Raw genomic sequence first — 23445 nt, forward strand, 5'->3', positions numbered from 1 at the left:
CGGCTACCAATTGCCAATTGGTAGCTGCTACCGATTATTTTTTTCAGTGCATTATGAATAATTTTTTTTCTTTTACAAAAATGTGACATTGAAGATAGCCGAAGTTTAGTAATTTTAGGATTTTTTTTTAAATCGATAAATCAAAAAAAAATTTTCCAAAATTGCACCTCCTTTTTTAATTTTTTTGAAAAAAAATGTTTGAAAAAAAATCTAAAAACTGTTAATTGTCTACTAACTTCGGGATCATGTTTTTGCGGTATCTAAGAAATAATGGGGTAAGTTGGCCACCCAAGATACCGGGCAAATTTATTTTCTTGGACAGAGAACTGGAACTAAATAAAACTGCGGGATAAAATTAACTGTCATAAGAAAAAAAAAATTGTAGCCACCACCCGGGATGGTCAACTTACCCCATGCTGTTCTAGACCTCGTAAATAAGTTTTTTATGGTGTTATTTTTCCCCCTGTATTTCTTTACAGTTGAGTTAAAAAATGACAAATATTTAAAAAAAAATGATAATAATTTTTTTGTAATTATGGATTCACTGAAATACTTAGATAGCAAGTTTTTGTGTCTATATAAAATATTGTTGACGTGAATGTTTTATCATTACTTAACTTTTTGATGTAGAGAATATGCATGAGTAAGAAATCCATCACGCAAATTGAAAATATCGAGGAAAAAAGTTTTAAACTTTAGATTTGTTTACATTTCATGCATAAAAATTTAAACATGAATCAGTGGGCTTAATATGTATATATATATATAGCCCCCATTACCATCAAAAGTCATTTCAACATTAATATATTTATTCAAACTTTTCCACTTTTTTATCTCGTTTACTTCAAAGTCAACCACCTAGACTATTTTTTTTGAAAGTATTTTTTTCACTATTGAACTTCCCCTACTCCACGCTTTGATTAATTATTTAATTATTAATGAGTTAATTAATTTTCGGAATTATCCGTTAAATTTTTCCGAAATTCATTATCGATTAACTATAAATAATAATTAATTAATTAATGATAAATCATGTCCTCCACATCCCGAATCCAGGCCTAATTAACGCTGTGCTTGATGTATTGTAATTAAACCCGCTCTGTAAAGCTTGTATGAATATTTCACAATTTTAAAAAATTTTAAAAACTTTAATTAAGAGAGCGCACACTTCCGGTGAATCCAAAAAGTAAAATTACATGGAGAAAATTTTTTTTTCTCAGAACAAACTGAATTAGCCCAGAACGCTTCGCGCTTGAAGTGCGCGGGAAATTTAAATCCTATTTTGAATTTCTGTAAATGTGCGCTCTGTTAAAAAAAATGAACTGATTTATTGAAAATTTTATACTCTAGTAGAAAGAATATAGAACTGAAAATAAATAAATAAATTCTGTTTCTAGTACTCCGTAAGTCTAGCGGACGAAGCTCGTGACAACCATGCGCAGCAAATAGAGCGCGCAGAGATAGCGAACCTCGTGAGGTCACGAATGGACTCACTGAACCTGCCGACGGTCGACTACGACGACGTCTCCGAGAAACGCAACAGCCTGTCGTACGTGATAATAAACCCGAGCTGCGACTTGAAACTCGAAGAGGGCGACATCGTCTACTTGGTCCGCCCGAGTCCGTTTTCAGCCCAGAAAACCTTCGAGCGTCACAACTCGAGGCGGAAAAGCAACATCAGCTTCTGCTCGGCCCAACTGGTGGCGCAGATGTCTGCGGCCGCCGCAGGGGCCGGTGCCGGTGGTGGGGGGTCTAGTCGACGGGGCTCGGGAATCGGTATGGCTAGAGCACCACCTCTCGGCAGCAGTACTAAGTCAAATTCACTCTCCTTACCGGACAGTCCCACCGTAGCCGGTGGCCTAAGGGGCCGTTCTAACTCGCTGCGTGTGGTCGATGATATACTACTGAGACGGAGCAATTCTCTCCGTCAAGGTTTTACCACACGACGAAAGAGCAGCCTAGAGGACATCGGTTTCGGTGCACTGTCCCATCCGACCAATCACAATCCCATTAAGATAGCGCTCAACGGGTCTATTGGTTTGGAGGTAACACCACCCGAGGAAGGTAGTATTGGAGCCAGTCCAGGTGCCAGTAACACAGGAATTCTCGACGTCGGTTTGCCTTCAATACCGATCATGAGTCCTGGCTATGGTTGTGGTCTTGGTGGTATGAGTGGCATGAGTGGCGGAGCTCTGGGCGCGGGTTTAGGCGGATCACTTGGCGGTCTCTATGACCCTCCCCTGCTGAGTCTGGGCCCCAAATCCAGTGGGGGACCACGGGAACAACCTGCACAAGACCCGCAACACTTACAGGGAACAATCGTATGATACAACCTCATGTGGGGACGCAGACTCTCTAGTGTCGTTCGAAATAAGTGGCTGTAGCGTTCCCACATGTAGATTTACAATTTACAACATAGCACTTTTTTAGATCACGTAAGGGATTTAGTTGCCATTTTATTGTTCAGTTGCTGGTCTTGAGGTTAAGTGCGAAAGGTCCAATACAACATAACCCGGCTTGGAGGCCACTCTGCCGGTAGTTGAGAGTCCCGAGAGATGGTGCTCATAACTACCCGCGTCCTGGACGACCATCATTTTTTTACATTATCATACAACTAATGTAATGATTAATAACTTAATTAGAGTTTTAATAATTGATAATTAATATTTCTACTGATTAATCTTTGGAAAATTTATCAGTTTCAATTTTTTAGTCGTTTAATAAAAAATGTTTTGTTTGGAAACTGAATTTAATTTTTCGGTTGAAAATTTTTTCGTGATTAATCGCTGGAAATTTTATAAAAAATATTAATAACGTACTTATGTATATTACATGTAATAGCGCGAATTATGTAATTGAATATAAATATAAATATATATGTAAAATTATTATTATTAATATGAATAATAATAATTTATAAAAAACTAGGGTAATAAATAAATATATAATTTCATACTAGGCGAGAATGGACGGAAAATCGGAATAATTGAAAATATATATATATAAATATAAATATATATTTATGAATGAATATGTTTAGAGTCATATCACGTGAGCCTGGAGTTTACGTCTGTCACTTTCATTAAATAAAAAAAATATAAATAATAATAATTTACTATAAATTAACTATTCGTGTATTTGATGAAATTTTCTATCTAAATATTGAAATGTGATTAGGAATGTATATCAGTATAGTAATTAATGATTAATGATTAATGAAAAAAATAATAACTACAATCCATGAATAATATATAAAAATATAGAACTGCGATCAATTCATGTCATGACTTAAATTTTATTTTTCATTTGGACATGTAAGACAAAGAAATTAAAACAATCAAATATATGATATATTTTTAATCATTTATTAGGTTCCGCACCAATTTATTATGACAATCTGTTTATTAAATAATTGAATATTTATATTTAAATATTTGTTGATATATAATTTATAGTAAAAGTATTAAAGGTAAAAGTGCTTTAATTTTTTGATTTATAAAAAATTTATTGTGATTACTGGAGATATTTTTTTAGATTATTTTTATAGTTTGTTAATACAGAGTTATTTATAATTAATTAATTATTATTATAGTCGGACGTTACTTTAATTGAAAATAAAATTTCAAATGTTTTATTCAAATGAATGATTTTAAAATAAATCCAGTAGAATTTTTGATGATTGTATTCATAACCTACGGTATTTAATACAACAATTAAATTTGTGATATTTTTACCGTAGACACTGTATGCTTTTTTATTATTACTGAGCAATACTTCACTCTACGGTAAAAAATACCGCAACTTCACGGTAAACTGTCATTATGTTACTGCAAATTCCCTAGTAACGCATATTTAAGGAAGATTCTGGTGCCAGTGCCTTGAGCAAAACCCCTAGTCACTAGTGTCTTTTTCTACGTATGGGTCTTGCGCAAGATCATGTAGCAAGAAAACGTCATCAAGACTTGCGCATGACTTGATCAAGGTCCAACGAAAGCTTGGGATTTTTTTCCCACCAGTTTCTTCCCCCACCACCATAATATTAGAATTTGCGCATGTGCCGAACCAACATTTAAAGGGTGGGGGAAGAAACTGGTGGGAAAAAAATCCCAAGCTTTCATCGGGACGACTATACACAAGAATGTTGAAGATATCTTAGATTTGGTGCAGTTTAAAAGTTTTTGACGCATTTCTTGCACCAGTAACTTAAGACAGATTCTTACGCATGGCTTGCTCAAGACTCAAGGTCAATTGAGAGTCTTGAGCAAGCCGTGCGCAACTATTTTAAACTATACATGAAAAGATTGGAACCCAACTGTTACTGTTACGGTTCTGCACCCGACTCAGTACGGTGCAGAACAGTAACCAGTCGGATTCCCATTTTTCCGTGTAGTCTTCTTCCAGAATTGAGTTATAATCCGGCCCGAATTTCTTGTGCAAGACTTGCATTAGACTTACTATTGAAATCTGGCTACAAGTATCTGCAGCAAGACTCGTAGGTAGAAAAAGACACTAATTTCTATCGAACTTGAGACCAGGCTTGCTCAAGCCTTGAACAAGATTGTAAAATGGGTTTACCGTAAAAATGTGGTAATTTTACGGTCAAATGCCGTAATTCACTACAGTAATTACCGTGATTCGGATCCGCCAGGGTTCTGTACATGTCATTAATATATGTAATTAATTTTGATTCATTAATATTTTGGTAAATTAAAAATTTATTAATTTGATAGACACCGGAATAAAATTATCAAAAAATGAAAAATTATGAATACAATCAGTAAAAATTATTATTATTATTAAATAAATTGCTTGTTAAATGCGCCGTCATCTTACTTACTTAAAAAAAAAAAAAAAAAAAAAAAAAATTGCAATATTAATTTCCTTCAATTTCACTGGATAGTTAATAGAAAATTATAATTCGATCGTAGAAAAATAATGAAAGTCGATAATATCATAAATCCGACGATATTTTATTTTAAATAAGTAATTAAGTACTTAAATACTGATAAATGTATAAAATATAAAATATAAATTAATCATAAGTAAAAAAAAAAAAAATAAATAAACGAATAATAAGTAAACTGTGTATACGCTTCATATAGTTCGAGACTAGATGACATCAATTCATTTGAATATTTTCTTTTGAATAAATTAGCAAAAAAAAAAAAATATATAAATTGATTAAAATCTTTAATTATTGAGTTAATTAAACGTGAGCATTTACCAAAAATATTATAAATTTATTTTTAAAGTGTCAAAGTGTATCTAATATAGATTGATAAGTTCTATATATATTATATATAAATATATAAATAAGTAAATAACTTACACGACCACAAAAGAACAAACAATTTACCAAATATTAATTATAAACGGCTGTATTAAATGTAATATATTAAATAAAACAACAAATGTATCATACTTATATCTTGTTTGCTACTTTTTCAAGTCTTACCAGAGTAAGTCGCTGTCAGTTTTTACCCGCACTATCCAAAAATTAGTTTAATCTCAAAAAATTATACGACCTTTTGGAATTAGAAATATATATATATATACTTATATATTAGACTGGGCCAAAAAATCGACTATTTGTTTATTAACGATACTGTGGAAATATTATTTGGGAAGACAAAAAAAAATTATGAAAATTTGAGCCCTTGAATTGTTTATTTTTTTTTGAATGAGCAGATATTTGTCTCATAACTCTCAAACAATCGAGATAAACAAAATAGACTTGAATACATTTCTTGTAGAAAATTGAATGCTCTACAAAAAAGGTCTGATTAAAATTTTTTGTCAGATGAACCGTTTCCTTATAATCATGCCTTAAACATTGGTATGATTTTACAATTTGATTATTCAACTTTGAAATTTTGTAATTAATGTAAAAATCAGTTTCCCAAAAAAAGCCAATGAATATTCTCAAAAGAAATACACCTCTTAATATCAATATTAAAGGGGTCTGAACATTTTTCTCCATCACACTCAAGTCAACAAACGGAACTATCCTTGTTGCACTAGCGCAGTAAATGGAAACTTTGTCCGTTTTTCTTTTAAACAAATTAATATTTTTCAAAAATCAAAACGTAAACTGCTAGTTTATGAAATAATGCATCGAGCCTCGTTCTTAGTTTTGCGTTTAGAGGTTTAGTTTGAGAGAAAAGCTGGACAAAAATTACTATAGACCCTCCTTAAGGGCTCAAATTTTCACAATAATTTTTTTTGTCATCCCAAATAATATTTCCACAGTATCGTTAAAAAAAAAGAATAGTCGATTTTTTTGGCCCAGTCTAATATATATTTGTCAGTAATAAAAAAGCCAATCGTTTTTTTTATTAATATTTCATTTTATTTATTTTTTTTTACAAATTAAACAATTTCATTAAATTATTTAAAAAATATTAATTATTTAATCTAAAAAATTATTCACTTATAAATATGAAAAATATCAATTCTTTTATTATGATTATTATTATTGCATAAAATAATAATAATAATAATATATGAAATTAATGGAATGCTTTTTTTCTACGCATATCGGTATGTATTATATACATAAATGCGACAATTAAATAAATCAACAGTCAACAACAAAAAATATATTAAGAACTTAATAAATAAATTAATAATAAAGAAAAAATATAGTAAATCAACCCGTATCAAATAATTATTACTGTAATAATACATTTTATCAAATACTTTTAATAGGCTTAAGAACATTTTCAGTAAACTGACCGACAATGTTACCCCGTGGGTAATAACAGGCCACGACAATGCAAGTACCATCTTTTTTAGCCATTGCGATACCCATTTCTTGTGTACTTTTCCATACTATTTGTGTAAAGTGACCTATAACATAATTATTATTAATTATTAATTAATTAAAATTAAATGAAAAATTTTTAAAATCTAATTTCTGACCATAGATTTTTTAAATTGTGATCATAATTCAAGTAACTGATTATTGAAATAAAAAATATTTGGGTTTACTAAAGAGGATTAGAAATTTTTTTCAGAATAATTAATAGAAGAATTTTATTTTTTTGGACTAGAGAATGTTCAGTAAATTTTACCAAGAAAAAAATGACAATAATTTTTGAGTTGTCTGGTAAGTTTTTTTATACAGTAACAAAAATCTCCGATAAATGGCAGTGTAATAATCACGAAAAAATACACTGATAAAAAATTTGGCAGTGTTATAATTCTACTCACAACATCTCTAGGGAAGTAGTTACAGCTCTACTCAAAGTTTTTTTTACTCAGACTTAACTCTACTCAGTTGTGTCTTTACTCAGCTACAACTGGACTCAGTGACAACTTTACTCAGCTACAACTCTACTCACAAAGAATTTCTATCTTATCGATAGGCTAAAATACGTGAGTAGAGTCGTAGCTGAGTAAAGTTGTGAATGAGTAGATTTGTAGCTGATTAAAGACACAACTGAGTAGAGTTAAGTCTGAGTAAAAAAAACTGTGAGTAAAGTTGAGGCTGAGTAAAGTCGTGAGTGAGTAGAACTGTCACTACTTCCCTTGAGTAGAGATGTTATGAGTAAAATTGTAACACTGTCAGCTACAACTCTACTCACGTATTTTAGCCTATCGATAAGATAGCAATTCTTTGTGAGTAGAGTTATAGCTGAGTAAAGTTGTCACTGATTCCAGTTGAAGCTGAGTAAAGACACAACTGAGTAGAGTTAAGCCTGAGTAAAAAAAACTTTGAGTAGAGTTGAGGCTGAGTAAAGTTGTGAGTAAGTAGAGTTGTAACTACTTCTCTTGAGTACACTTCTTGTGAGTAGAATTGTAACACTGCCCAAAAATTTGACCTGAGTCAAGAGAAAAAATCTTGAATCAAGAATATCGTTTTGAAAAAAAAAGATTTTCTTGAGTCAAGAGAAAAAATTAGTGAACCAAGAGAAATTTACTTAAACCAAAAATAATTTCTTGACTCAATAATTTATTCTCTTGACTTAAGAAAATCATTTTCTTAAAAATTCTATTCTTGGTTAAAGATTTTTTTTCTTGAATCAAGTAAACTTTTTTATCAGGATATGTAGGGCAGAGGTACCATTTCTAACCAGAGTACATATAAAAAATTACAGTGCTTGTACTACTCTTCGTATATAAGTTGTATAAAATTAGTAGATTCTATTCTTGAGGGGTAACGGTAACCAATTTTTAATTAAATTTAATTTACAGACAAACACTGGAGACCTAAAATAGAGTCTTTATCGTTTTGTAAAACAAAGAGCTAGAAATTTCGAATTTTCCCAAATTCTAATTCGTCTCCGAGAAAAATTGTTTTAAAATTATCATTTAGTCTACGAGTGCAACAAAGTCCCGTTTATTTTTTTGAGTGTAAAAAAGAGGTCGGTAGCGTATCCGCTTAATGAATGAAATTTTTTTGAGGTCAGAAACTAGATAATTTTGAAAACTAATAATTAATTTAAAAAAATATAACTTACATGTATTTAGAACTTTTGGTTCAATACCAAATTTATGTTCCTTACGCTCCGAGTACCATTTAGCAACAACTTCACGTGCAGACACAATATTATTCGGATCTGAACACTGAACGGAATATATATTTTCACCGTACGGTGATGATGACTGCGGTATTAATTTATTTGAGTTCAATAATTTATTCGCCCAGGCCTAAAACACAAAATCAGTCTTAATAATTCAAAAAAAAAATATATAAATTAATAATAATAAGTAACTAACCTTGGCAGCAGCGGTCAGCTCATCATTGAGAATCAGATCCGGCGAACGGTGACGTCTTCTGTATTCATTGTGTACAGCCAGAGCGTCTTGCTGCCAAGCACTTTGGTCAAGAGTCCAAGAGCTTATTTTTAATATCGCAGGCAGACGTGACGGCGACGAAGATCTTTCGCTTGGCGGTAACACATTTTCCATAAAACTCCCGAGAAAATTACCCGCTGGGTTGTAATTACACACCACGTAGACTTCACCATTACGATTCCGGGCCATTCCTACGCCTAATTCGGTACTGCTACGCCACACTATTTGGGTAAAATGACCAGTTTTCAGTGTCGTTGGTTCTCTGTTATACTGATGCGTTGATTCTTCAGCGTACCTGAAATTTCATATATTTTTTAGTTAGCAGACAATTATGGGAATCTATACCCTGCCAAATTAATATGGACTAGTATGGATTCCCATGTGGATCTGGACGATGATTTCCCGGGAATCTGCAATATTTTAAAATTCATATGGAAATCCAGCCTAGATTCCTATTGGGATTCCCACGGCGTTTTTGATGGATTCCCATACGGGTTCCTATAAGAATCCAGCATAGATTCTCACATGAGCTCCTATGGGAGTCTACACCAAGTCAAATCCATCTGGGAATCTAGTGTGGATTTCTACGTGGGTTCTCGCATGGAATTTTCGAGTGGATTCCCATATGGTATCCTATAAGAATCCAGCATAGATTCGCACATGGGTTCCTATGGGAGTCTACACGAAGTCAAATCCATCTCGGAATCTAATGTGGATTTCTACGTGGGTTCTCGCATGGAATTCTCGAGTGAATTCCCATATGGTTTCCTATAAGAATCCAATTTAGATTCTTACATGGGTTCCTATGGGAATCTACCTCATACCAAATTCATATGACATCTAGTAGAGATTCCCATTCATATATACCTATCAATAGATGTTACACATAATAATCCAGATACCCCGGATTCTATAGAAATCCAGATTCCCACATGAATTTTCTACTAAGAAATCCTAGTTCCTGTATAGGAATCCAGGGGCCCACAATTTTCTATATGGATTTTCTATACGGGAATCCAGATACCCATGGATTCTTTTATAAATCCATACACTCCTATATTAATTCTTATGGATTCTTACATAAATCCATAATTTCCTATATGGATTCCTATGGGTTCCCGTAAAATCCCCCATAGATTTTTATGATAAAGTAATTAATAAAATATTTACCAATCATTAACAGGTTCGTCGCCATTGACAATCGTCTTAGGATTTGAACTCCACATACAGTAAAGATTTTCCCCATACTCAATATTTGCGCGGTGTTCCAATCTTCCTTTAGTTGCCAATATATTTGCCCAGTCTTGACTTGTTTTACAAAGCTATTTAATAAATTATTAATATTATTAATTTGAAATAAAAAACAATTAAGTAGTAAAAGTATTAATTTAAATTTATGGAAAAATTGTACAGAAAAAATGAATTTCTTGGCACAGTAATTTTTTTTATCACCTCAAAAAATTTTACTTTTAATTTGTAACGCAAAAAATTTCTGGGGGCAAGTAAAAATTTTATTGGGGTGAGTAAGAATTTTTTAAGCCAAGAAATTATTTTTTTTTGTGTTTTATAAATAAATAATAAAAAAAAAAATCTTACCTGTTTATTAAGTCGCAATGCAGGAACTCCATGACGATTACGATAATAGTTGTGTGTTTCCAAACAGAGATTGATAAATTCCTTGTCAGGTCCAAATCTACGCACAGACGGTTTACGCGTGTCAGTCTTTGTTATCTATAACAATATTTATACTAATTAAATTTTTTCTAAATTAATAAAAAAAAATCTATTTTTTTTGTCAAATGACTCATTGTATAAACACGCGTCTTAATTAACCTACACAACATTTTATTATTATCAATTGATAAATAAATAAATGAACTCACCCGCAGTAATTTCCCATTATATCAGAATTAATCCATTTATTTATTTTTGTTATTTCAAATTAAATCTCAGATTTATTGTATTTGTTTTTGCTGTGTATATTTATTTAGATAAGAATATTTGACAATTTTATTACTTGTTTTTGTTAAATGAAAATCATGAAACAAGTGAGTTATGAAAATTTTAATTTTTATTTATAATTTAATTGAATAAAAAATTTCAGCTTTTAATCGCCGTCTGAAAAATTCTATAAAACTAGACTCAGAGTTCGGTGCTGAGAGAAATAATTTTTTCCTACACTTCTGTGCTAGTGTAAGAACTTTAAAAATTTTTTTCTGATACCCCCTAGGCCTCCATCGGACGCCTTAATTTTTATGATACTGAAGTTAGCAGACGTCTAATAATTTTTGGATTTTATTTTAGACAGTAAATTATAAAAAAAAAAAATTTGAAAAAATTGCACCTGTAGATTTTTAAATTTTCTACACGTGCATATTTTTATATTTTTTTTTTTCCTGATTGATTCGTTGAAAAAAAAATCCGAAGATTTTTAATCACCCGCTAACTTCAGAATCATTTAAATTTTATTCGAATCGCGGTCTAAGAAATTCTACAGCAATTTTACAATGATCCTGAAAGTAGCAGACGTCAGACAATTTTTTAAATTCAAAAACAAGTTACTCGTAAACAAAATTAAATTTTTCTACGCATAAGAAAATTTTTAAAAGTTTTTTCTTCAAGTATTTTATTTATTTATTTAAAAGAAATCGATTTTTTTAATGTCTGCCACTTTCTGTTTCATAAATTAACAATTTTCGGATTTTTTGTCAACAAATAAATGAAAAAAAAAAACTAAAAAAATACACATGTGGAAAATTTAAAAAACCAAAGGTGCAATTTTTTTAAATATTTTTTTTTTATAATTTATCATTTTTAAAAAATCCAAAAATTACTAGACGTCGGCTTACTTATGAGTGTGAATGTAGCAGACGTCAGATAAATTTAAAACTATCAGTAAATAGAGTAAATAATTTTTAAAAAAATATTTCAAAAAAATGCACTTATTAATTTCAAAATTTTTTAAATGCGTATTTTTTTTAAATTTAATTTTATTAATTATTTACTCTATTTACTAATAATTTTACGATACTGTTAGCCGACGTTGAATAATTTTTTGATTTTTTTAAAATGATAAATTATTAAAAAAAAAATATATGAAAAAATTGCACTTATAGTTTTTTAAATTTTCTATATGTGCATATTTTCATTTTTTTTTTTTTATTATTTATCTTCTGGAAAAAAATTCCACAAAATATGAGATGTCTGTTAACTTCAGGATCATATAATTTCAAGTTGTCTGATGTCTACTACATTTACACTCATGGCTAACTTGAGTATAATATTTTACAGATGATCTAGACTAAACTTTCCGAGCTCAAAAACCGCGGGAAATTTTTCATATTTTTTTCCGTCTAATAAATTTTTGTTTCTCTGTAAAAAAGCGCTCCGCGTTTGAGGTGCAACATTTAATTTTCCTTAGCAAGAAAAATAATCGTGTCTTAAGCCATTAAGTACTTTCTCAAACAGTATCCATAGATTACGTGCGCAGTTAATTTTTATAGCGGCCTAATGATAAATTAACATCATAAAAAGTTAAGAATGAAAAAAAATACTAAAAGATTTATTAGCCGGTCCGTTAAACAATAGTGGAGTTTAAATAAAATACCATCCACAGAGCAACACAACATGTCGTCTCGTTCTCATTCCCTTTGATTTCCTCTTCCTCTCTACTCATCTAAAAACTCAACACACATTTATATTTTCTCTAATCTCAAATAATACCCGACTTTCCATTAGCTTTTTCTCTCCGCACATCTCCGAGTTTAATTTAACGCTTTGTTATGCTCCGTACTCACTCTACATTAGACGAATTCATTTATCCCAAGTTTCATAACTCAAACAAATTTAAAACGATCTCTCCATCGTCATCTTCATCAATAAATTTACCAAAAAAAATGACTGGATATTTTACCTGCGCTGTAGAGTAACGAGCAGAGTCAGGTGATGCTGATGATGACCTGGCACTACTGCATGACATTCCATCACTACCAAGACTCCCATGGAAACTGCCGTGCAACGAACCAGATAATGGACCCGGAGATGCTGGAGATCCAGTCAATGGCGACTTAGATCTCACTGAGTCAGCGCGAGATCTAAAAAATAAAATAAATGATCATCAAAATTTATTGAATTTTTTATTGACATTTGCTCTCTACATTCAGTGCATTTTTAAATGAGTCTGCAATGATTAGCTGAAAAAATAAGTAAACATTTAATAGAAAAAATACTGCAACTAAAGTTATGATTCTGAGCCGGAATTTTGGAAAATTATCTAGTCTATGGTCTAAGATACTGATTTATTATTTTAAAAAAATAGATGAAGACAAAGACGAGCGTGATGATGAGTCGATTGTTTGGCGTAAAAAGAGTCAGCTTTAATACAGTGTACCTTTCAATTTGATCGACAAATGCAACCGCCTTCTTTTTGGTCCTGTTTACATTCAGTGATGGCATACTACAAAATTGTATTTACGGTGTACTCAACTGTATTGCTTTGCATAATACAGAACAAACCTACAAACTAATGACATTATTTTTTTTTTACTTTTACGATAGGATACGACTCGACCAAAAAAACTATTTACTCATTATCATTAATAATTTAAGTTTAAACTATTACTGAGATGATTTTTGCCTTAATTTTGAAATCAATGGTTTTTAAGTTTGATATTACGGCGAAAATATTGGTCTTATAAAAAAAGTTTTCGAACAAAAGTTGTAGGAAATTTAATTTTATAAAAAAAATGTCTCTTATGATTTTTTTGTACGACCAATATTTTCACTGTAATTCCAAAATTAAGATTCATAATGAATGATTCAAATTTTTGGTAATTATGAAAATTCTAATTTTGAAATTACGGCTTTCTATTGGTCCTACAAAAAAATTATAGGAGGCATTTTTTTTAGAAAATTGAATTCTGAACAACTTTTATTTGAAAAATTTTTTTATACGACCAATATTTTTACCGTAATTTCAAAATTAAGATTCATAATGAACGATTCAAATTTTTGTTAATTATGAAAATCTTAATTTTTAAATTACGGCTTTCTATTGGTCCTACAAAAAAATTATAAGAGACATTTTTTTTAGAAAATTGAATTTTGAATAACTTTTATTTCAAAAATTTTTTTATGCGACCAATATTTTCACCGTAACTCCAAAATTAAGATTCATAATAAATGATTCAAATTTTTGGTAATTATGAAAATTCTAATTTTGAAATTACGGCTTTCTATTGGTCCTAAGAAAAAATTATAAGAGGCATTTTTTTTTGAAAATTAAATTTTGAATAACTTTTATTTCAAAAATTTGTTTATACGAGCAATATTTTCGCCGTAATATCAAAAATGCGACACCATAAATTACTAATTGTTATTTTTAAATTAAGCTTCAAATCCTGGACCTATTAATTACTAATTACTGATTACTACTGTTTACACTAGTGCTAAACTACTCGGCATCTACAGGAAACATTAAAAAATTTTTTTGTGACTTCTGATTTGTTCTAAATAAGTTTTTGAAATTAATGTCTGTTGTGTAGATTCAAAAAGGAAAGTAAACAATTTTTTTTAAAGTGTAATGACAGCCGGTGTACGACAAACGTAACGGAGCGTAACAAAACTGAGATTGGCTTCCGTAGTGTCATTAAGAAAAATAGTGTTGCCCTTTAAGAAACGGTAAATTATAATTATTTTATTAATCTTTCACTTGGGATTAATTTCGGATTTAAATTTTTCTTTTTTGTAGAGAAAGCCACAGTTTTTTTTTATATAATTTCAAATTCGAAACTTCTACTGAAATTCAATTTGAAAAATTTTAAGTCTAAATATCTTGTAAAACAAAAAATTTTTTAAGTCTAGTCCCAAATTAAAAATGTAGAGTAGAAAAAATCAAAAAATTTTAGACAAATGAAAATGTCAAAAAAAAATACACAAATATTTTGAAAATAAAATAGTAGACATTCCTAGATAATTACACTAATTACTTAATTAATTTTATAAAAAAATTTACCCTACAACAATTTTACCCAATAAAAAAAATTCAATTTTATTCCCATAAAAAATAAAATTAATAATTTGGCAAGATGCTGAAGTTAGCAGACGTCTGACAATGTTTGAATTTTTTTAACCAAAACCATTAACCAAAAAAAAAAATATTTTGAAAAATTGCACCTGTAGTTTATTAAATTTTCTACATGTGTATATTTTTAATTTTTTGTAATTTATTCTTCGAAAACAAAATCCGAAAATTTGTAACTGCTAACTTCAGGATCGTAATTTTATTACGTAAAAAAAATCACTAAAAAATTTTGAATGAACCGTCAGAATGTCTGATAAATAAAAAAAAATCTCGTCATTCCTCATATCAATAATTTTTTTTTCAAACCGTGGCACTCTCTTATGAAATAAAAAAACAAAATATCAAATATTGAATAACAAAAAATAAATATTTATTTATTAAAAAAAAAAAAAAGTGTAATTAGACATTACGTATAGGTAATGAATGATAGTATGTCTTACCTACTCGACTTGGGTGTAACGATATCCCTCGTTTCCGAGGTATATTTTCTTTCAGCCCGTCCACCGTTGAATAACTCAACAGTTTCGCGGGTCACAGTCTCAAGAAGAGGTTCGCCACCTCTGCGACCTTTACTAAAGGTCCTCTGGTCAGTCTTCCTTACCATCACAACCCGCGACAATGGCTGATTGAAATCATGACCGTGCATTGTCGGCGGTATCATCGCCAGCGACTGTGATAGCGGCCCTCCCACCCTCGGGGACCTGGAAAAAATTGAATAAACTTTTAGACAAACCAATTAAACAGCCAATAAATAATTCATTAATTTTTACCAGTTATTAAAAATATTTCATAAACATGAATTTTAGTTCCATTTCACAAGTCGCGGTATCATTTCCTATATTACGTATTAAATTAAATTCGATGTTACTCAACGTTACATTACAGCCATAAATCATTTTACGTTTGAATATAAACAACTTTTAAATTATATATATATATAAATATATAATTTGTTTGTTTAAAAATATAAATAAGACATCGAGACGAGCGTCTTGTCTGCGAGAACAGAGTTAACTGATTGCAGGACTCAACAACGCGGGAGAATGTTCTTCTGGTCGGCGGAGAAGTGGCCAATTAGCCGTTACTCTGCTCGTATATATTTATATTTATATATATAAATATAAATATAAATATAAATATACATCTATGCTATTACTAAACTTTCATTACATGAAAATATTTATTAAATAAATCATTCATTAAATTTTTTTTACCTCAAAAATATTTTTCAAAGAAATTTTTATAAAATCTGACTCAAGTAATTATTTTTTTTATGTGAGAAAATTCTTGACATGATTAATGTCTCGGAGGACAATCTGTGGTCACATAAAGTACGGAATAAGAACATATATATATATATATATAGATATATATATATGTGGAGATTAATGCAATGTAATGTAAGGATAGTAACGAGTTCGTGAGCGGCCGAGTGAGTACCGCTATTCCGGTTGACCGGGATCAGTGCTCTGGAACACAAGCTAAGCGGCATCTTCAACACAACTCTTACTCCTATATATGTTTATAAATAAATATATTCATGTTACATATATTGTTATATAAATTTATATTTTGTTTAGAAGATATGAGGAAAGAAGAAGGAAAAAAATTCAAAAGTGAGAATGAGATTTTAAATAAATATTTTAAAAATTTCTCATTTTATCATATATACATATATATTAGGGCGGTCGTTAAAAATGAAATTTTCTCAGGCGCCCTATAAAAAGCTTCTTTTTAGTGAAAAAATACCTGGGGAATTTGGTTTTTTCTTTTTAAGTAAAAAGAACACGTGCCGCAGGACGATCAAAGTTCATTTTTTGATGCAATCGCGGTTTTTTTTAAATATCTCATGAAATATGCAGATTAAAGGAAAAAATCATAGGAACAATTTTGTAGGAAATTAAATTCTTGACAAAAAAGGTCATGTTCGTTTTTTTTATAAAATGTGTATTTATGGAGATATTTTAAAAAAACGTTTTTAGACCTTATCAATTGAACATTTTAAGGATAACGAATGTCAAAAATAAGGTTTTTTCTTAAATATAGACAACTTCGTAACTCGTAACATATCAATGCTTGTTATATTATAGTTTCTATATACTTAGAAAAATGTCATTTTCAAAATTTGTAATCCTTAAAACGCTCAATTCATAAGATCTAAAAAAGTTTTTTTAAAATATCTCCATAAATACACATTTTAGAAAAAAAATGAACATGACCATTTTCGTCAAGAATTTAATTTCCTACAAAATTGTTCCTATGATTTTTTCCTTTATTCTGCATATTTCATGAGATATTTGAAAAAAACCGCGATTACATCGCATTTTTGCACTTAATAAATTTTATCGATTATCGATCTTTTTTTTCAAAATTGTCATTTTCAAATGAAGTTTTTCAAAAAAATAATTCAATTATTTTTGAAAAATTGCCTATTAATATAAAGTACATATTTACGATCCTGAAGTTAGCAGACAGTTACAAATTTTCGGATATTTTTTTCAACAAATAAATTACAAAAAAAAATAAAATAAAAAAAATACACATGTAGAAAATTTAATAAACTATAAGTCCAATTTTTCAAAATATTTTTTTTTTTTATAGTTGATTGTTTTTAAAAAAATTCGAAAACTGTCCGACGTCTGCTAACTTCTATACATATTTTATATTAATAATAATTTTTTATTACCCCGCGAAGCGATCGCGATCTACTAGTCTATATATATAGACACGTGTAAACTCACGTGCTGACAGTATCCTACAATCCTCACTAGCCGGTTTTATACGCACGTGCTTACATTAGCTTTCTTGACGTCTATCACTACGTCCAATTATCCGCGACGTTATTTAACTCGCTATCTTACTTATCCTACTCTATATACACAATTTTTTTTTTTTATCGAATTGAAATGAAGCCTCCAGGTGATTGTGTTAGACAGTTTCTTTGCGCACAAGATAAATAAAATTTTAAGTGATTTTTTAAATATTTTTTTAAGAATTCTCTCAGTAGCAGCTGCGATTCCACACTAACCCATACCGCGAAATTTAAAAATACAAAATTTAGCATCAGATACTTTTCAAATCAAAGCTTCTAGTCAAAACTACATCTGGAAAAAAATTTCAACTCCAATCTAATGTCTAACGCAGCCTTTCTACATCCAGATGTTGCTCGCTGCTGAAATATTTCCCCGCATAATTTAAAAAAATTTTTTTTAAATTTCATGAGTCACAAAAAAAATATCAAGTGTACAGATAATTATAAAACTAATGAAATAATATGATAATTTGTCTATTGTAATTTAAATCCCGAGGACATGAGATCACTCATTTAATTTAAAAATAAAAAAAAGTTTAAAAAAGTTACTAATAATCATGATAATGACAATAGTACGTAACAATTGAAATAAAAATAAAACACAATAACGAGTGAGTGCTCATGTTACGATAATCTCAGCATAGACACAACACATATCGCGGGATAATTATTATGTAAGAAACGATATGTCGGGTGATATGTGACATTGAAGCCTTGGGCCAGTGAACACTGTGTCTGTCACCAATGTCTGCAGTGACTATTATATGTCAAGACAATGCATAAATTACCACATACCCAAGTACCCAAAAATTTAAAAACAAAATTAAAAACTTTTGTTTCCCGACCTTAAACTCGCCAACCAAAGGTTACTATTTTTTATCTCATTCTTTTGAAGTAACAGTCATTTAAATTTAAATATTTAAAATATCGCAACCTAAATTTTCATAAAAACATTAAAATTTCTCTTTAAATTCTTCATCTACACGCGAACTAAAATGCAACCTCATTTTCTCATTTCTATAATAATATATTTAACTAAACGATAAACTTTCTTTAAAACTAAATCACTTAATTAATTAATGATTAATAAATATTTATATATTTTTACCTTGACATAAAAAATTAATTATTTTAATAATTTATGACCCGTGTAAAAAAATGCGCGAAACCGCGAGCTTCAAAATTTTAGACAATCGAAATTTTGAAATGATACTGAAGTTAGCGGACGCCTAATAATTTTTGGATTTTATTTTAGACAGTAAATTATGAAAAAAAAAAATTTGAAAAAATTGCACCTGTAGTTTTTTAAATTTTCTACATGTGCATTTTTTTATTTATTTTTTTTTCTGATTGATTTGTTGGAAAAAAAAATCCAAAAATTTTTAATTATCTGCTAACTTCAGTATCATAATTTTGAGTTGATCATTTTTGGAACTTTGGAAATATTCAAGAGTAAAAAATGAAATAACACCGGTGTAGGCGGTGTAATTTGTCGGTGTTTAAATACTGGTGTTAAAAAAAAAATTCCACGTATAGAAATGAAAAATTCTGTCTGCTATTCACATAAAAATATCTTTGCTCAGGCGCACAGACGATGATCCTGAAGTTAGCAGACAATTTACAATTTTCGGATTTTTTTTTCTACAATTTAATTAAAAAAAAAAACGTCTAAAAATATGCACATGTAGAAAATTGTAAAAACTACAGGTGCAATTTTTTCAAATTTTTTTTTTTTATAATTTACTGTCTAAAATAAAATCCAAAAATTGTTAGACGTCCGCTAACTTCAGTATCATTTCAAAATTTCGATTATCTAAAATTTTGAAGCTCGTGGTTTCGCGCCTTTTTGCAGCATTTTTTTAAAAATAATTTATCATTTTAAATAAATTTCAAAAATCATTAGACGTTAATTAATTTTAATATCATAGAATATTTACACCGTTTTCGGTGTTCAAATTTAACACCTACACCGCCTGGACACCCCGTTTTTTTACAGAGTAAGAACTTTTCAGACAAGATTTGAAAATTTTAAATTTTTCTACTCTTTAATTTCTTGAAGTTCCAAAAATGATCAACTCAAAGTCCAGAAATGTCTCAAATTTTGAAGTTCGCTGTCATTTTTTTTTTACCATTTTTGACACAAGTTTTTTTTCTATGGGAAAACATAAAACATTAATAGGAAATTTTGAAATTTAAAAAATATTTATTCAAATAAAAAAAAAATAGCGTCAGCTAAATAGTCCACGTATCAATAAATAGGACTGATGTAAGTACTTGTATATTGATGATGATTATTCTAATGACCGATAATTATTAACTTATGTAACCAGTTATTGTAAGCGAGAATATAATGATGTGACGGACTAAACAATGTTCTTGTATAAACAGTACATTCATAAAACAATATCTTCAGAAAAAAAAAAATAATTTCAAAAGCTAATAAAGACACGGTCTCTTTTATTTGTTTGCCGTTAAATTATTCATTATTTTTTATTTATTATTTATCACAATAACAAAATATATTTTTCTGACGGGTCTTTGCATGGGATAGGAGTCAAAATATGATGCAGACATATATAAATTATCCAAATATTTTTAGACAGAGTAGAGGTTTTAGGTCAAAAGAATTTGTAGCATGCGTGTATTATTGAACCCACGGTTCCGTTTTAGTTTAAAACCTCTGGGTCTACCAAAAGGTTCACGTTCTGTCTCTGTCTCTGTCTTCCTGGGCGAGAGCCGACTTGAGTTTTTGAGCTGAGATAAAAAAAAATGAGGAGGAGGAGCAGATAATAATGTGCCTCTGTACTTGTATTTAGACTCTGACTTGTGTCAAGAACCAGATGAATGGTTGTCTTTTTAAGATCCGATCGTGAGACTGATAATAATTCTCATCATTCAATTCTACTTTAATTATAGACGATGTTCTTAAATAATTTTTCGACGAATTGAAAAAAATTCGTATTTAAAAAAAAAAAAAATGGATTGAAAGAACTGAAAAAACGACTTTTGAACTCGTTATCGTAATCTACTGTCAATATTAAATTTTTCATAGCAATTCCCTGAATTTTTTGTGTACAATATCAAGAAAAATGTTTTGTTATTTCAGTCATGTTTTTAAATAATTATATAACTGAAAAAATATACATTAATAACAACAATTCAGACAAATAAAAATTTTAAAAAATTCAAGTTAAGGATAAAAATTCTTGCGCTCCATTTACCCCACCCTTTCTATTTATTGTTATTCTTTAATACTGGTATGAATATATAAATATATGTATGTATTCCGACGGTTTTATCGACCATAGAGGTCATACAGGCGCAATATTAACCTGGAGTGAATGCTCACACTGTTAATTCTAGAATAAAATGGAAAAACTGTAGGTCAAGTTCAAGGTTTTTACGCCATTAATTATTACATAATATTGTAATCATTTTTTATTACAATCTCAGCAGTTATCCTTCTGAATAATTCAACTTTATTTCCCTACGCATATATTTTTTTTAAACTTTTACACGAAGAAATTATTCTTGTTTGAAGTTCTATGGCATAGTAAAGTCGGACCATGTTGGCCAGCTTACGGAAGTTAAAATAAAAACAGAAAAAATTATTACACAAAAAATCATTTTTTGGAGCAAAAAAAATTTTTTGCTGTGAATTCACAGAAAAAAAAAAAATTTCTTGGGGTAAAAAATTTGTACTCGACCCAAGAAAACTTTTACTTGAAACCAAAATTTTTTTCGAGTAAATAAAAATTTTTTGTTGCGAATTCACAGAAAAAAAAGAATTTCTTGGGGTAAAAAATTTTTACTCGACCCAAAAAAACTTTTACTTGAAACCAAAATTTTTTTGGAGCAAATAAAAATTTTCTGTGGAAGAGTAAAACGTTTTTTGCTCCAAATAATTTTTTTGCGTATGACTGCAGTAAATTTTACTATGGCCATATTAATTTTTCCATGCGTTCATTTAAATTTCTGCAGCTGGCCAACATTGTCCGACTTTACTATGCCACCATTGGATTTCAAACGATAAAAATTTCCCGCGTATTCAGTCGAACCGCCAAATTAACCGAAACTAAACTAAAAACTGTCATCTTATAAAAAAATAATTGCGAAAAGTAATTATTTGATCACTCAGATATGAATTTAAATAAATATACATGTCGTCATACCCATCGTCCGTATCGATCTCCAGATGCGCGTACATGCACGCGGTAATGTTAATCCATATTGTAAATTTTATCATTACGAAATACAAATAGATTGTGCAATAAATATATCGAATGTGTCAACTCGGAAATTTTAGCCTCACGAGAATCAAATATTTGTCAACGATAACCATCGATTTTAAATTTATATATTATTATACTCATACATATACATTGAATAATGTCGAACAATAATTCTTATGACCCGATAATTTTTTATCGCCACTTTAAGTCACATAAATTATTCAATAACAAATAGAAAATATATATATATATCACTCATACATCAAACTTTAATTATCAATTACTAATCACATAAATTACCAATCATTAACAACTTGATCTCAACAACAATTATAATTACTTCTTATAAATATTTTTTACGAGTGTGAGTGCAGCAGACATCAGACAAATTTAAAATTATAAATAAATAGAGTAAATATTTTTAAAAAATGCACTTATTAAATTTGAAATTTTTTAAATGCGCATTTTTTTGAAATTTTATTTTTTTTATTATTTACTCCATTTATTAATAATTTTAAATTTGTCTCTGCTACATTCACACTCATCACTGAAATTATCACGATCCTGAAGTTAGCAGACAATCAAAAATTTTTGGATTTTTTTTTTGAACAATTAAATTTGAAAAAAAAAATAAACCAAAAAAATGCACATGTAGAAAATTTAAAAAACTATAAGTGCGATTTTTCAAAATATTTTTTTTTTTATAATTTATTGTTTTAAAAAAAATCCAAAAACTATTGGACGTCGGCTAACTTCAATATCATAAATTATCCGATGTAATAATTTTGAATTTCTTTAAAAACAATAAATTATGAAAAAAAAAATATTTAGAAAAATTACACTAATAGTTTTTCAAATTTTCTACATGTGCATTTTTTTTAAATTTTATTTTATTAATTATTTACTCTATTTATTTATAATTTGAAATTTGTCTGCTACATTCACACTCAGCACTGACACTATCCGATGTAATAATCTTTGAATTTCTTTAAAAGCGATAAATTATGAAAAAAAAATATTTAAAAAAATTGCACTAGTAGTTTTTTAAATTTTCTACATGTGCATTTTTTTAAAATTTTATTTTATTAATTATTTACTCCATTTATTAATAATTTTAAATTTGTCTGCTACATTCACACTCAGCACTGACATTATCCGATGTAAAAATCTTTGAATTTCTTTAAAAACGATAAATTATGAAAAAAAAAATATTTAAAAAAATTGCACTCATAATTTTTTAAATTTTCTACATGTGCATTTTTTTTTTATTTTATTTTATCAATTATTTACTCTATTTATTAACAATTTTAAATTTGTCTGCTACATTCACACTCAGCACTGAAATTACCCGATGTAATAATCTTTGAATTTCTTTAAAAGCGATAAATTGCGAAAAAAAAAATATTTAAAAAAATTGCACTAATAGTTTTTTAAATTTTCTACATGTGCATTTTTTTTTTTTATTTTATTAATTATTTACTCTATTTATTAATAATTTTAAATTTGTCTGCTACATTCAC

General features: G+C 29.1%; 2 protein-coding genes across 17 annotated transcripts in view; one reads left to right on the forward strand and one right to left on the reverse strand.

Moving 5' to 3' along the window:
* Positions 1-4880, forward strand: part of LOC130678315 (potassium channel subfamily T member 2) — a 148359-nt gene extending 143479 nt beyond the window's left edge. For all 12 annotated transcript variants that reach the window (XM_057485490.1, XM_057485492.1, XM_057485487.1 and 9 more), the window contains one exon: positions 1398-4880. In XM_057485490.1, coding sequence (XP_057341473.1) covers positions 1398-2327 — 930 coding nt within the window. In that variant the 3' untranslated portion in view covers positions 2328-4880. The remainder of the gene's footprint in view (positions 1-1397) is intronic.
* Positions 4881-6502: 1622 nt separating this feature from the next.
* Positions 6503-23445, reverse strand: part of LOC130662873 (uncharacterized) — a 32287-nt gene continuing 15344 nt past the window's right edge. For 3 of the 5 annotated variants that reach the window (XM_057480859.1, XM_057465724.1, XM_057485479.1), the window contains 8 exons: positions 15322-15582; positions 13190-13255; positions 12713-12893; positions 10396-10530; positions 9970-10121; positions 8722-9094; positions 8463-8652; positions 6503-6849 (listed from right to left, as the gene is read on the reverse strand). In XM_057480859.1, the coding sequence (XP_057336842.1) occupies positions 6692-6849; positions 8463-8652; positions 8722-9094; positions 9970-10121; positions 10396-10530; positions 12713-12893; positions 13190-13255; positions 15322-15582 (1516 nt within the window). In that variant the 3' untranslated portion in view covers positions 6503-6691. Of the gene's footprint in view, positions 6850-8462; positions 8653-8721; positions 9095-9969; positions 10122-10395; positions 10531-12712; positions 12894-13189; positions 13256-15321; positions 15583-15651; positions 15889-23445 lie in introns of those variants that run through there. The other 2 variants (XM_057461814.1, XM_057473573.1) reach the window with 2 other exon arrangements.

This window comes from Microplitis mediator, chromosome 1, assembly GCF_029852145.1.
Source record: "Microplitis mediator isolate UGA2020A chromosome 1, iyMicMedi2.1, whole genome shotgun sequence".
In the NCBI taxonomy this organism is placed as follows: domain Eukaryota; kingdom Metazoa; phylum Arthropoda; class Insecta; order Hymenoptera; family Braconidae; genus Microplitis; species Microplitis mediator.